This window comes from Esox lucius, chromosome 12, assembly GCF_011004845.1.
Source record: "Esox lucius isolate fEsoLuc1 chromosome 12, fEsoLuc1.pri, whole genome shotgun sequence".
NCBI lineage: Eukaryota > Metazoa > Chordata > Actinopteri > Esociformes > Esocidae > Esox > Esox lucius.
The window spans coordinates 12,811,660-12,827,996 of record NC_047580.1 but is presented as its reverse complement, the minus strand read 5'-3'; the positions used below and the strand labels follow the sequence as shown (position 1 = coordinate 12,827,996).

The window sequence follows — 16,337 nt, the reverse complement described above, 5'->3', positions numbered from 1 at the left end:
CCTTTATGATGTGATGGACTTTTAATTGTATTGTCAGTAAAATGCATTGGGTAATTATCTGTCATAACCTAAACTCACACAGCAGGATCTGTAAATTCTGCAAGATTTTAACTTGTGTTTTAGAGATTAGTCACAAACTAGCATAGGATGAGTGACAGGGCTTTCTCATATGTAGCCCCTCAACTCTGGAACTCTCACATGACATAACAATTATTGCTCTTACTGACACCATTTAAATCCCTTTGAATGAAAAAACATCGTCCCTGTGATCCAATGCAACTGAATTGGCTTACAGAACGCCAAATTTAATTCACAATGTCGCTGCTGCGGTCAACCTAGCCAACTCTTGAAAATACAGGTGCTGGTCATAAAATTTAGAATATCATCCAAAAGTTGATTTATTTCAGTAATTCCATTCAAAAAGTGAAACTTCTATAATTTGTACATTCATTCCACACAGACTGATATATTGCAATTGTTTATTTCTTTTAATTTTGATGATTATAACTGACAACTAATGAAAACCCCAAATTCAATATCTCAGAAAATTTTAATATTGTGAAAAGGTTCAATATTGAAGACACCCGGTGCCACACTCTAATCAGCTAATTAACCCAAAACACCCGCAAAGGCCTTTAAATGGCCTCTCAGTCTAGTTCTGTAGGCAACACAATCTTGGGGAAGACTGCTGACTTGACAGCTGTCCAAAAGACGACCATTGACACCTTGCACAAGGAAGGCAAGACACAAAAGGTCATAGCTAAAGAGGCTGGCTGTTCACAGAGCTCTGTGTCCAAGCACATTAATAGAGAGGCGAAGGGAAGGAAAAGATGTGGTAGAAAAAAGTGTACAAGCTATAGGGATAACCGCACCCTGGAGAGGATTGTGAAACAAAACCCATTAAAAAATGTGGGGGAGATTCACAAAGAGTGGACTGCAGCTGGAGTCAGTGCTTCAAGAACCACCACGCACAGACGTATGCAAGACATGGGTTTCAGCTGTCGCATTCCTTTTGTCAAGCCACTCTTGAACAAGACACAGCGTCAGAAGCGTCTCGTCTGGGCTAAAGACAAAAAGGACTGGACTGCTGTTGAGTTATGTTCTCTGATGAAAGTACATTTTGCATTTCCTTTGGAAATCAAGGTCCCAGAGTCTGGAGGAAGAGAGGAGAGGCACAGAATCCATGTTGCTTGAAGTCCAGTGTAAAGTTTCCACAGTCCGTGATGGTTTGGGGTGCCATGTCATCTGCTGGTGTTGGTCCACTGTGTTTTCTGAGGTCCAAGGTCAACGTAGCCGTCTACCAGGAAGTTTTAGAGCACTTCATGATTCCTGCTACTGACCAACTTTATGAAGATGCAGATTTCATTTTCCAACAGGACTTGGCACCTGCACACAGTGGGTTTGTGGTTTAAGGTCCATGGTATCCCTGTTCTTAATTGGCCAGCAAACTCGCCTGACCGTAACCCTATAGAAAATCTATGGGGTATTGTGAAGAGGAAGATGCGATATGCCAGACCCAACAATGCAGAAGAGCTGAAGGCCACTATCAGAACAACCTGGGCTCATAACACCTGAGCAGTCCCACAGACTGAATGACTCCATGCCACGCCGCATTGCTGCAGTAATTCAGGCAAAAGGAGCCCCAACTAAGTATTGAGTGTTGTTATGCTCATACTTTTCATGTTCATACTTTTCAGTTGGCCAACATTTCTAAAAATATTTTTTTTGTATTGGTCTTAAGTAATATTCTAATTTTCAGAGATACTGAATTTGGGATTTTCATTAGTTGTCAGTTATAATCATCACAGTTAAAAGAAATAAACATGTGAAATATATCAGTCTGTGTGTAATGGATGAATATAATATACAAGTTTAACTTTTTGAATGGAATTACTGAAATCAACTTTTTGATGATATTCATTTTTATGACCAGCACCTGTACTCGGCCAAACTAACCATTCATAAAAATTGTGTGCGCGGCTATAACATTTATATACGTGGGAGCACCCTGAAAGCAGACATAAGTGTGTCTTGCTCAACCGGTTGAATATTTGGAGAAGTTAATATTTAAATATATAATGAATCTCTATGGAGATGTTAATGCTGCAACACTTAAAGCTACATAACAGGCAAAATTCCTATAATTAGTTAATGAATACACATGATTTCTGTTAAGGAAGGTCTTTATATGTACACCACATGAGAAATGTTTACCTTAGCATGTTTGAGAAAATTGAATTTAAAGGTATTGTGCATCTCTACAGTGCTCTACTTGTGTACACATAGAGGGGACCTACCTTACACTCAAATCAAGTAAAAATGTTAACTAATAATAGGAATTGAGTGTTTACTGTAGCTTTTAATGTAGCAGCATTCTTGTCTCCATAGGGACACCTTATAATTTCAGTGTAAATGTATCCAAAATACTACAGTAAAATGTCTATATGTGGTGTATACATTGAGGGGATGTACCTTAACTCAAATCTAGTAGACTATTTTATTAATTATGGGAATTGAGCCTGTAATATAGTTTTAAGTGAAGCAGCATTCAAGTCGCCATAGAGATGCATCATAACTTTCAATCTGAATTTCTCCAAAATGCTACAGTAAAATTGCTTATCTTGTGTATGCATAGAGGGGACGTACTGTAACTGAAATCAATAAGAATTATTAATTATGGGCATTAAGCCTGTAATGTATCTTTAAGGGTGACAGCATCCATGTCTCAAAAGAGATGCATTATACCTTTCAATGTGGTTTCTCCAAAATGCTACAGTAAAATTGCTCTACTTTTGGTGTACAGTGCTACCCCTTCAACCTCTGCAGCAATGCTGGCAGCACTCATATGTCTATTTCCCAAAGACAACCTCTGGATATGACGCTGAGCATGTGCACTCAACTGCTTTGGTCAACCATGGCTAGGCCTGTTCTGAGTGGAACCTGTCCTGTTAAACTGCTGTATGGTCTTGGCCATTGTGCTGCAGCTCAGTTTCAGTGTCTTAGCAATCTTCTTATAGCCTAGGCCATCTTTATGTAGAGAAACAATATTTTTTTTCTGATCCTCAGAGACTTATTTGCCATGAGGTGCCATGTTGAATTTCCAGTGACCAGTATGAGGGAGTGTGAGAGCAATAACACCAAATTAACACACCTCCTCCCCATTCACACCTGAGACCTTGCAACACTAACAAGTCACATGACACCGGGGAGGAAAATGGCTAATTGTGCCCTATTTGGAAATTTTCATTTAGGGGTGTACTCACTTTTGTTACCAGCGGTTTAGACATTAATGGCTGTGTGTTGAGTTATTTTGAGGGGACAGCAAATTTACACTGTTATACAAGCTGTACACTTACTACTTTACATTGTAGCAAAGTGTCATTTCTTCAGTGTTGTCACATGAAAAGATATAATCAAATATTTACAAATATGAGGGGTGTACTCACTTCTGTGAGATACTGTAGATGCATCATACATTTCGCCCAGGGACGCCCACGCCTAACGACGCAACTGGTTTCTGTCTTAAGTAATGCTAATGCTCAAGGTTACTGTAGGTCGTCTTTTGTGCTTGTTGAAAACATAAACTGAAAAAACATGAAGTGTTTTTTACTATCTTAACAGAAAATAGGACGTTTACTATGCACGGCAATGAAAATATTAACTATGTATAGTAATTTTGCTATGTCTTATTTAAATAAAACCATGGCTGACGAAGAATGAGATTTATCTTCCGGAACCACTTGTTGACTCCCTAATACGGTATTTGGTTCTGCCCATGCTTGGGTCTAGACGTTGCGTACGTCTGCACGTCTTTTGGGGATGAACGCACGCAGTTGCACGGAAAGGAAAGACCCGACGGATGAACCCGCGGATGCCGGCGTATTAAACTGGCAAACAGGAGAAAGGAGCAGGAAACATTTACGTTTGAGTTTATATGAGAAACTGTTTAAATTGAAATAAAAAAACTGCTTTAGTCACACTTACAGCTCCGGTAGCCGTTTTAAACAAGGTACGTCATATTTTGCTGGTGTAAAAGCAATCTTAACGACCATTTAGCTAGCCAGCTACTGTAATGTTCAGCAAGCAATGTGGGGGCGCAGAGGCCGGGAAGGACCGAATCCGTTTAGCTAGCTACATAGCTAGCTGCTGTAGTTAAATAGTAGGAGTTGAGTCGGGTGAATTTCTGCTAGACAATCTAGCTACTGTACTTTGATGACTGAACGACTTTTGTTAACTACCTAGTTTTCTTACCTTTACTAGTATTGTAACTAGTTACCGACCTAGCTAAGAATCGCTGGCTAACAAGACCTTCCCTTACTATATAGCGAGCTGACTAACGTTGTTCAAAATGTAACGTTGGTAACTAACGCGTTAAATTGCATGCTAACACTTACGTGCAGACTTTAACTGAACTGCTGATTTTGCTACGTTAACTGGGTAACTGCAGCTTACGTTACAGCTTTTGTTGACCATGTAGGCCCAATATTGTTGTTGTAGATGTTAGCTGGCATGCAAGGCAGTACAGTAGTCAGAGACGGAAAAATCTTATTGGTTATCCCCATCCTGATTCTTGTAATTTCCCACAGGCGTAATAAGTATTTTAGCAGAGCCCTTTCTCTTCCCCATCTGTGTTACCGAGCTAAACTAAGTACAGTGTTAACTAGCTAACATAGTTGGCCAGTATTCTATAAGCATTCTGTCGCGTTAGATCCAAGTCTAGGGGCGGTGTGGGGCACTTGTTTTGCAGATGTAAGCTGACTAACCAATAAACTGTAGTCACTGACAGTCATTGTAGCTGGCCAGCAGAACTAGCTGTAGATTCGTTTAACTCATCTCCTGTTTTGTCTATGCATGATCATTTTCAATATACACCCCCCAGTGCCAGTCACCTGTTGTGCATCTTTATTGGTTGCCAGCTAGGATCTCAACGTTCTCAAGTATAGGCGTATTGGTTTCTGAGTCTAGCTTTATCATTTAATAACTATGTAATCGCTAAGTGGCATCTTTGTTTGGTTGCACCACTCTCCGTCCATTCTAAAAACAGCTGTTTGATGTCAATGTTTCAACAGAAAATGGCTGTGAACGTTTACTCAACCTCAGTTTGTAGCGACAACCTGAGTCGTCATGATATGCTTGCATGGATAAACGAATCGTTACAGATCAACCTTACTAAGATTGAGCTGTTATGTTCAGGTAAGTGGATCGTTATGGATGGGGCACAACTGCATTTGTTCTTTGAATGAATGATTATACTTTAGAAAATTTGAAGACGCACTATGTAAAATCCTGCCCCTAACATTTGAGACTAAATGTACAATATACGACTTGGGGTAATTCTGCAAGGGTTTAAAGCAATTATGAGGAGACTGCACATCCATGCCATCTCAGACGGACTAGTGAGAAAGTTTAAATGGGCAATATATCAACATCCTTAAAGTATGTAGTACCATAACTTGTGACAATGTTTTTTTGTTTGATAAATAGTTCCGCTGGTTTAATGGTGAACCCTGGTATCTGTCTTTTAAAGGTGCAGCCTACTGCCAGTTCATGGACATGCTCTTCCCTGGCTGTGTACCTTTAAAGAAAGTCAAATTCGCTGCAAAACTAGAGCATGAATTCATCCACAACTTCAAGATCTTGCAAGCTGGCTTCAAAAGAATGGGTGTTGACAAAGTAAGTAGGCTATTCATTTTCCCACCGCAGCGCCCTGGCAACAGACTGAGGGTTGTCAAGAGGCATAACTTGTGAGAAATGCATTCTCAATGCTAATTATGTGTTTATTTGTATTATCAATATATGGGCTTAGTAGGCACTTAGGTGCACTACCCAGTTCATAAAATTGATTGAGTCTAAAGAGTGAGTCATGTGCTCTTGGCATGTGTTTTTACGACAGGCACTGAGATGCAGTTACTGTTTGATTGAATGTTATATTGGGCAAAGCATGTGACAATTCTAGTGTCTCAAACGGCTGCCGTCCTGGACTTCTCACTAGGTTCAAATTAACCAATAAGTTGACGACAGCTGTCAAAAGAGAATGGTGAGAATTGTGCAAGCTAATACATGTGCTACAAACTAATAACAGCACAGTACAACAGTGGTGTGAGAAAATGGCATCCTGGAACACAAAACGCTGGTTCTTGTAATGTAAGGCCTCTTAGAGCAAACAGCCACACAGTTTCACTCTGATTAAAACAAGCGGGCATGCATGCAATCTCCTGAACTGGACTACTGCAGAGTGGAAAAATACAGCTTGGTGTGATGAATCCAGGTTATTGTGTCATGTGGACTGCAGAGTCAGGATTTAGTGCCAGCAGCTTTTATTCATGGGCCCATCCTGCCTGGTGTCAATGATAAAAGGCTGATGGGGATATTGTAATGGTGTCTGGAATGTTTTCTTGGCAAGTTAGATATTTTGATATCAATTGAGCAACATTACAACACCATTGTGCATCTGAACATTGTTGCAGTCCAAAATTACAATAAGCCATTTCTATATGTTTCTGGAAACATGACAAATAATTTCATTTTCTGAATGTCCTACGCGGTCCCCAGACCTGACAGAGGAACTTTTGGTATCAGTTAGAACATGCTCTTTGCTAGATCATTGTAACTATCCAGTCTGCAGGATGGGCCGAAATCCTTGTGTAATTTATCCTATGCTTTGTAGGTTGTTCGCTAGGTGGCGAGGGGGCCCAACCCAGGACTAGATAATACTTGTTATGATGATAACTGGCTAGCGGTTAAAATATGAATGTAACCACTCAATATTCAAATGGATTTAGACAGCAAATGGTGCTGCAAGTAGCCTAATTAAAGTATAATTAATTGCTAACTATTTTAACTATTGACTTAACTAACTTGAGCTTTGTTGGAGGGTGTTCCTTGCTTTTCCAAAAAATTACATTCATGCCTGTTTGACAGATGCAATTATGTTGTTCATAGATTATTATTTTGGGTCGGGTGACCACATATATAAAATTTAGATGCAGGATACTGGCAAAAAAAGGATGTCTTAATATCAGACTACACGTGTGGAGGTTTGAAATGGGAAATATTGCTAAGGAAATATTTCAACATTTAAATCATCAGTACCACATGGTTCTTTATACCCCCACCACTTGGTACACCAATCGAACATTGGACTGGAACCCCTTTGCCTCAGTCCACTTCAAGGTTCAATGTGTTTTGCGTTCAGGGATGCTAGTCTGCACATCATGTTTGTAAAGATTGGTTATTTCAGTATTTGTGGACTTGTCAGCTTGAATGAAACTGGCCGTTCCCCTTTGACATCTTATTAGAAAGGTGTTTTCCTCCACACATCATCTCCACTTTCTATGGAAGTGGAGATGATGCCAACAATCATGCCTTGGATCATGCGTCTTCCTCTTTTATAAAGTTTGGTTGAACAACAAATAAACCTGATGACCATAAATGTCCCATAAAATGTCATGACAAAAAAAATTGACAGCTGGTCTAGTTTCTACACTCTTACAGCATTTAACAGCTGTCTCATGTTTAGGCAAATTCTACAGTGACTTCCCCGCTAATGTTGGATCCACTGGACTGTGTTTTGTTTTCCTCAAGATCATCCCAGTTGACAAATTGATAAAAGGCAAGTTCCAGGACAACTTTGAGTTTGTGCAGTGGTTCAAAAAGTTCTTTGATGCCAACTATGATGGCAAGGAGTATGACCCTGTGGAAGCTCGGCAGGGACAGGACACCATGCCCAGCCCCGCCATGTCAGCTCTCAGCAAGCCCAAGAAGATCCTCAATGCTGGTGAGTGTGGTGTGACATGGCACTTCTTAAAATCAATTAGGCCTACTAATTTTTAGGAGCATTTCCCTCACAAATTGTTTCAGGTAAGGCATATTGTCTCAGCTCTTGAACTAAAATAGAAAATGGATAGCAACTAGCAGTGGTCTTCCTATTCTAAAGCCTGCTGGGTATTAAGCTCTCCCCATCGCAATTCTCATTGATGGCTTGTTCCTCTTAGCACCCCAGCGGGCAGCAGTTGCCAAGGTGGCACCAAAAATGGCACCCAGCTCGGTGCGGAGACCAGGGGCTGGTGGAGGTGACGAAGAACGGGCAGAACTCATCCAGGAGGTACTCTCATCCATTCTTCTTCCATTCATGTCTTGTCTCCTCTGTCTGAAGTAGGGGTGTGAGCGTAGAAGAGTTTTTGTGTGCAGGAGTGTGCAATCGAACTGGCATTTAAAGGATTAAAATCCTGAAAATTATTTAATGTTTGGTTGTTTTGAGCAGGTTTCAATTTGAGATTTATGGAAAAAGAAAGCTGAAAAAAATATGAATGTATAAATATTTTATATCAGTTTATTGTACGTGTACATTTTTGTCCACAAAGGTGTCCAGTGGGTAGTAAATTTGAGGAGGGCACAAGGGTTAAATGAGGTGAGATCTTTAGAGGTGCATTTCTCCATACACTTGGAAAGTTTAAGAGCATTCCTTGGATTTAATAGGATACCTGAGCATACGTTACAGACTGTCCCTTGTCCCCGTCACAAACTAATACAACGTGAACACTTGGGACTTAAGACAGGACAGACTGACCCTAGTCCCCTAACATGATAATATAGCAGCGTGGTCTGAGTGGGGTCTGAGACCCGGGGGTCCAGAGGAACGGTGACCCTGTCTGAAGGTAACCGCGGACAGAGCCAACCAGTATCACCAAGATTGCTTCCTTTTGAAAAGTATTAATCAACCCTCAGTCTTGATGAAATGGTCTTGTCTTGTGTAATGTTATCTAGATAGAAAAATGCCAAGAAAAAAAAAACAAGAACATTCATATAAAGCATGTTGCTTTAGGGTGGGACTAGGCCAGAGCAAGACGCTCCGCCCCAGCAGAGTTGTAGTCCAAAAATTGCTGAATCAGACATCATTTATCTGACACTGCAGGCTCCCAGTTCCCATCTAATCCAGGCATCATTGAAATGATCCCAAGTCTGTTCTGCCACTATTGACTTAAAAGTTAAGTTTCAAGTTCAAAGGTTTATTTGTCATTTGCAATAAAAAGGTACGGCAATTTTATGCTTGTTACGTTAAAAAACGTAACCGTAATTATGATTTTAAAAAATAAGAACACAATCAGTAATACCACTATACAAAAACATGCATCAATATTAATAACTATACAACTATATAGTTATTATTCGATCTATATAGTTATTCTGATGTGAGGGAGTCATTGAAATTGAGTTCCCTTTTTTTCAGAGTATTAGTAGACAAGAATCCTAAGGCAGGGAAATTACAACCGACAGAACTGTATTTGGGAAAATGTAAATTAATTTATAGGGCTCCCTTAAGATTAATTAATATAGTCTGGTAACGGTACAATGCTTTCTTTTGTACAAGACGTACCTAGGGGAACCATGGCATGGGAGAGAAGTATGTGTCCAATTGAATGCATCCCTCACAACATGTGTAATACATTTTTAAAGTAGCTCTCATACTTTGTGTGGAGACCCCAGAAATACCCCTGTATTAATGTTTTCAGCTTTGTTTTACTGCCCATAATCATGGTTATTTGTCAGCGCTAGATAAAATGAAAGCTACCGCCGCAATTGATTTGTGCTGCTAAATATATTTACGTGTGAGCGTTTAGACTGTAATGCAAATTTCCAATAAGTTACATCTCTAGTCCCAAGGGATAACAATTGGTGCAACACACACCCTCTGTCAATGTCTTGAAAATAAAACCTCTTACACAAAAAGTGAGCCTGAAATTAGTGACTGAAACATGTTTCTCCCTCATCCCAGGTGAATATACTGAAGTCTACTATACAGGACATGGAAAAGGAGAGGGACTTTTATTTCGGCAAACTGAGGAACATTGAACTCATCTGCCAGGAGAAGGAAGGAGAGGGTGACCCCACGTTGCAGAGGATCGTGGATATACTCTATGCCACAGATGTAAGTTTTAGTACTACTATACGGAAAGCCACCAGGTCAACTGCTGATGCCCTCTAATATTCCATATGTAGAATAGCATGTATGTAGCATGTAAGTCGAGTTTTAACACAAGTACATGTGATTTAATTTAGTTTGCCATTTTGAGACTCCATTGGTGCTTTTTATAAATTAAATAAATGTAATACTACTCACATTTAGAAGTACTTGACCCGAGTGTGGAATACATTTCAAATGTTCAACAATGTGGCATTCTTTAACCAAATAAATAAATAAAGCAGGTAATTGATTCCTCTTCATCTGTCTGCACTGTCAGGAGGGCTTCGTCATACCAGATGCTGAGTCAGAGGACCAGGAAGAATTCTAACATTCAGGACTGGATCACGCAACTTTTAATACAACCCCTTCAATCCTCTACAACAGCTCCTATCTTCAACATTTATCACACCCAAAACGACTGGATCCTTGTTATGCATTGCTTGGTCTTTGAATGGACTATATATCAAGTGTTTTTCGTCTGTAAAATCAAGTTGAAATAAGTCAAGTGTGAAGTACCTGTTTCTTCTCTGAAGCACCTCCTCCGGGTCATCCTATTGGCCTTTGGCAGTGACAGCATCATTTTGGAAAAAGGTGTCTATTTGGGTCCAGGCAAGTGAGCGGTTGATTCCACTTTTTTCTTGTCGATCTTTCCCCTTATTTGCTGTCTGTTCCGGGAATTGGAGCTACAAGTTCTCTGGCACCTGCACTAATTTTTGTACATTATATTTTTTCTTCTTTTACTCGTTTCCCAATTTAGTACTAGTATGCCACATATTTGTTTTTTGGGGTCTGAGAAATGTCACTTATGTCAAAAGATGTGTAATTATGTCAAAAGACATGTAATTGTCACTGTCAAGTGTTTTAGATGGTTTCAGAGGGCGGTTAATGTACTGACAGTGAGAATTTTCATCCTTCACTAATATCCCCCAAACCTACTTATTTCCCAATTTTTTATTTGGTCTCATCCGTTGTGGAGATGAACCAATTTTCAATTGTGCAATTATGTGCATGAATAATATTTTTTTTATACCAGGGAATTAGATTTGTATAATTTAGATTTTCTTAATGTGGCAACAATTCTCGAAACAGCTCATAATATTGAATGCTGAAGAAACATGTTAGAACTACAAGCTGACAGTGGAATACTTTGTGTGATTTATCTGTATTTTTGTTTTTTGGAAGTTGGAAGGCATGTGCACTGGAGAAAATCTAGGAACTCTCCCTCGTCCAAAGCCCAAACTGCTTGCTTAATTATTTTCTTGGCCTTTTTCTCATTCTGTAATGTCAGTTGGCAGGGGATCAGTTCTAATAATTTGTCTTGATTAACCTCATGTCTAATGCATCCTTTTACAGTTGTATTTCCTTTCCTAATGTTACTTTTTTCTGGTTCTGCAGCATGTTTTAACACACTCCAGCTGTGTTTGAATTTGTTGTGATCATGTAGCCAGCCACTGCATCAGATATGGTTTTTAAGGCCCAAAGTGCTGATACTCATAGAATTGCAAGTCTTTGCGCCTGAAGATTTTATATGCTTTACAAATTGCCTTATCCTCAATGCATTTTTCTTAAACCTTTCATAACCTAGATGGATGTGACTTTAATGTACTCTATTTTTGGCAAATGTTTGTACGATTTTAGCATTGTAATTTTAGCTATTCTCAGTTTTCTGTTGCTCTGAAATAAAGATGGCACCTAGAATCTGGAAGAAACTTTGATGTTTAAGGGTACTTCATGGGTCATTCTCACAACTCTCCTTTAATCAAAACGTTCTGGAGTATAATTTCCCAATTTACTCAATATCTGCGATAGGTTTAAATCAGAATTTTGTTTCTGACCGTAACATTCAAATTACTGCTATTCTGCATTAGTCATAACCCAATTTTTTTGTAATGTTCTACATTGAAGATGTAAAGGCCTGAGAAGCATAACACTAAATCAAACACTTTTTTGTGTTGCGGAAAATTGTAGAATGGTTTGAAACCAAGGAGGTGGGCATGCTGTGATCTTCAGCTCTCCAAAGTCTGTTTGGACTTACTGTGATGAAACTGGATTTCTGGGCACTTTCTCGTAATAAAACTTCAGCAAAATTGTAGATTAAACCCAGTCGTTTTACCTATAGTTTCCCAGAAACAAAGATTAAGCCTACTTCTGAACTAAAAAACTAAAAATCACAGGAAAAATGTAATGGGAATTTTTTGTTGTCCTGGACTAGAATTCATCTTTGCCCAGGAAAATGCCCCTTCATACTCATTATGATATATGGAGATGATTCATGGTTTTAACTCCCCTTTCTACAAACCCATTAAAACTGGTTATGTGAGGATCACCCATAGAGACCTTATTGGCCGGTTTACATAGTCTAGGACTAAAAAAAGAAGCCCAATGGAGTTTTCTGTTGAACTAGATTATTTTTTTATTGTTCTAGCTATGTTCTTAATGTTTTAATTACTTTTGTGCCATTGGTTCTTTAGTGTTATCAACCTGCTTGTTTACCTAATGTAACTAGTGCCACCCCAATGCAGGATGTGACCTCAGTGATGATTAGTAATGTAACTAACCAGTCCAAAGTCTCGCTTCCTTAACAGAAACAATTCAACAACAAAGATGTTGAATATATGGAGTCCTTTAGTTGTCTTTGGCAAGGCAGTTGTCTTTTACCTTTGCATTAATATTTTCACTAGGTTTTTTTCTGATGTTTAGTTTGGAGTGCCTTTGGAGCAGTAGGTCCATTTGACCATTTTAAGTCATTCAAAGGGGGTATCATCTTAGATACTCACATGGCAATGAAGGAAGTTTGAATGTGGTGCAAGAAAATTACTGTTTTCCTATAATTATTTACTGTTACGTTTAATTCTATTTTCAATAGTGGTCAATAACCACGTCCAAAACCAAATGTTTATCTGTTTGCTGATATTGTGGCTATATCATTGACTGTGAAGTCAGGTCTGCTGATACTAATCACATACAGCCTGTGATGACATCTGGCTTGTCTGTTGGTTTTGGAAAGTGCATTTTATATGCCTGTTTGAAAACCCTTCAGTGGCCTCTTAATCTGACAGTGTGCCAATCTTAACATCAATCAACCTTTGCCTTTCTGATCCTGTTTTTTCTTTTGATTCCTATTTTGATAATGGTGAATATATAAAATCTGATTCCCCCCCCCCCCAATTATTTAGACCTGGGACACCAGGTTGGTGCAGTTTATGTTGGTAGAACAGAACACCACCAGGCTCCAGCCCACGTTGGGTAAGATTTGAATACTCCTGGTTTAGGTCAGTCCCCTGTGACTCAACAATCTGTGCCGACATTTTTGTACACTGTGAGCCATCGGTCATCTTAGCTCCTTAGTTGTCTCTCATTTTTATTTTCTGTCTTAGATCATATTTGCTGAATCAAGTTTCTTAAAAACAATAAAACAGTATTTCCATGTTCTTTTTCTGTTGGCTGTTTGCTTTTCATTTGTATCTCTAAAACAAAGATGTGTTTTTAAAGATTGATATGGCATCTTGGTCACTCTAAGGTTACCATCCTCTACCATCTTCTGAGCACCTCTGTTCAAGCCATGACCTCATTTTCAGAAGGTGTAGCATTCAAACATTGCCTAAGTTGTCTGACCTGTCATGATCTTGCTGGTGTCTTCTCTTTAAGACAGCTTTCTGATTCAATGAAAGGCATTATAGAACTTGGATTATTATCATTATTGTGTAGACAACAAACATAGTTAAGCAATTATAATTTCCAAGTTGTCAGATTTGAATTCCATTGCTGTGACAAAGTGCTAGGTGATGCAGAAGGCATTTTCGGTGACCAGGTTGATGTCAAAAAGACAACGATGGTTGTCTAGCCATTTATACAGAGGACCATTATTCTGAATCAGTCCATAAATATGTAGCATCGTTTTTGTCCATGTCTAAATAACTTTATTTCCAGATCCCCTACTGATGGATAAAAACAGAAACCAAATGGACCCCAGGTATAGTGTGAAGACAGATCCGTCTAGTGTTCTTGGCTTGGTTTTCTTTCAGGTTGACAGGTTCATGTAAAAGACGCACTTCTGTGCCTCCCTCTATCCTTGCCACAGCTGTAAAGGCTGTTGCAGGCAGCAGTTACATCAAGAGGCTCCCTAAAGGAGGATGAGCAAAGAAACCACAGGTGTGTGGAGGACCAGATAAACACAGAGCACTTCCAAATGCATTGAGGCCATGTTCCACGAGGTTGACGTTGACAGGAAGGGAGGTAAATAGAGTTCTACCCATCTTTTTGCCACACTTCCAGTTTCAGAGGTTTTGTCAACTGTTTGGATGTCTCTGTATGTGGTAGCAATGAGTCTGGGGACTAGGTCACTGTTTCAATGTCCTGCATCCCTCATGAATAATTAGTGACTGTTGCATTGCCACCCTTGTTCTTCTTTAACGTCAGTGTCACATTTCATGATACTCTTTCAGCATTATGATAAAAAGAACCAAGCGTCAGTGCTGTATTACGTTAAGGCCCCTCTTCTTTCTAACTTGTTCCTTTCTCTTTCTCTTCTCAAAGGATTGGTTATGGATGAGGTTCGGCAGGCAATTGAGAAAATGGACACCAACTTTGGCGGCAGTGTGGATTGGGTCTATCTGAGCGCACTGGTAGTTTTGAGGAGCATGTTTTTTTGTTGTTGCAATGATGGGGATTTTACATGCTTGAGGGGGCGTATTCCATAGAGAGTCACTTGTCTCTCACAGACAGTGAGTCCCTGTGAGTCAAACCGCCAGCTGCCACCCCTAACTATTATCCATGATGACCCTCCCTCTTACACACAGAGGATGACTTGGGAATCACATATCTGAAATGACTAGGGACTGAAGTATGCACACACCCACACCGAAATCCTATACTAGACTGGAATGCAGAATCAACAGAATGCTGACCCCTCTGGAGTGAACATTACTTTGACTAATATACAATCTCTTTGTTTTACTCATGGATGTACTGTTTTCCCTCCCAGTATGAACACATCCATAGGCAGTTTGCTTATGGAACATGCAAATCATTAGATGTTCATGGAAATGTCTATGCTATTAAGCAGCAAGCAACATGTATAATGTTTTACTTTACTGGCTGAATAGAAAATGACACTATTTCCTATTCTATATTGCACGTGGGAATAGGATGCAATTTCAGATTGTGCTCATAATGTATACCTGCCTGCCTGCAGGATGAATATGTAAGTGACAGTCAGAAGAACAGAACAGACCATCCCATTTACTTCCCTAAATCTCTGAAATGTGTCCCTGTGTTTGTGCAGTGACCTGTGTTGTATTCAGTACAGCACATCACAGCAGATGTTTTGTCATGAAAAACAAAAGCAAGTCAGGGTAGTCCATCTGTATTTTATTCCATGAATAGGACCTACAGTCCAGTGGCTGGTAACTCTGGAGAGAGAGGGGGATAGGATGCTACTGGAGACAGATGGCTCTCCGATAGACCAGGATGGTTCTCTTTCTGTTTGGGTAAAACTCATGACTCACTGACAATGCTACTCTACTTACTGTCTGCACTGAGAATAAAGGAAATGATTGCATGGGGAATAGCAGTCAGACAACCAGCCTCTACAGGCAGTCTACAAAATATCAGAGTGGATAAAATAATATATTAAAGTTGTTGACGAATGTGCCATCAGAAATTTAGCAGCTTAAATTTCATTTGATCATATCCAACATTTGACAAAATACCTTTCTATTCTAGATGTTTAACAGATCAATCTATCTCTATGGATTCATAGAGCTAGGTGACATATTCAGATAGTTATCTATCTATATGAATAATTAATCTACCTACCTCAATGAGTTTGTCAACTACCTATCTCTATTTTTTTTTTTATATCCATCTATGAGTTTGTCAGTAATGAACAATGAATTGGCATCTAGCGATCTCTGATTTTTATTGTTGATCTATCTATCTATGAATTGATGATATATCTGTTGGCCATTTATCTACATCTATTAATTCATAAAGATAGGTAGGTGACTTTTATGTCACCTATCTATCTCTATGAATTCATTGAGCTAGAATACATAATCCATCTCTATGTATTGGTCATCTATCTGTTGGTTAATCTATCTCTATCTTGGTTAATCTATTAATTCATAGATGATTTATCCAGATAGTAATTTATCTCTATGCGTAATCTACCTACCTCTATGAGTTTGTCAGCTACTTACCTCTATGATATATATTTTTTAATCTATTTATGATTTTGCCATTTATGTACATGTATTAATTGATTATATCGCCAATCTCTGTAAGAACTGGCATCTAGCTATCTCTATGATTTTTATTTTTGATCTATCATTGACAAGATGGCAGAGAACAGTGAACCGCAGCGCCGTCTACT

At 39.1% G+C, this 16,337-nt stretch overlaps 1 protein-coding gene across 1 annotated transcript; it reads left to right on the top strand.

Moving 5' to 3' along the window:
* Window positions 1-3,732: 3,732 nt before the first annotated feature.
* mapre1b (microtubule-associated protein, RP/EB family, member 1b) lies at window positions 3,733-13,395 on the top strand. Its single transcript, XM_010875721.4, has 7 exons — window positions 3,733-4,009; window positions 5,070-5,193; window positions 5,528-5,673; window positions 7,585-7,777; window positions 7,995-8,104; window positions 9,776-9,928; window positions 10,242-13,395. The coding sequence occupies exons 2-7, from the start codon at window positions 5,073-5,075 to the stop codon at window positions 10,290-10,292; spliced, it is 774 nt and encodes a 257-aa protein (XP_010874023.1). The 5' UTR covers window positions 3,733-4,009; window positions 5,070-5,072; the 3' UTR covers window positions 10,293-13,395.
* Window positions 13,396-16,337: the final 2,942 nt, after the last annotated feature.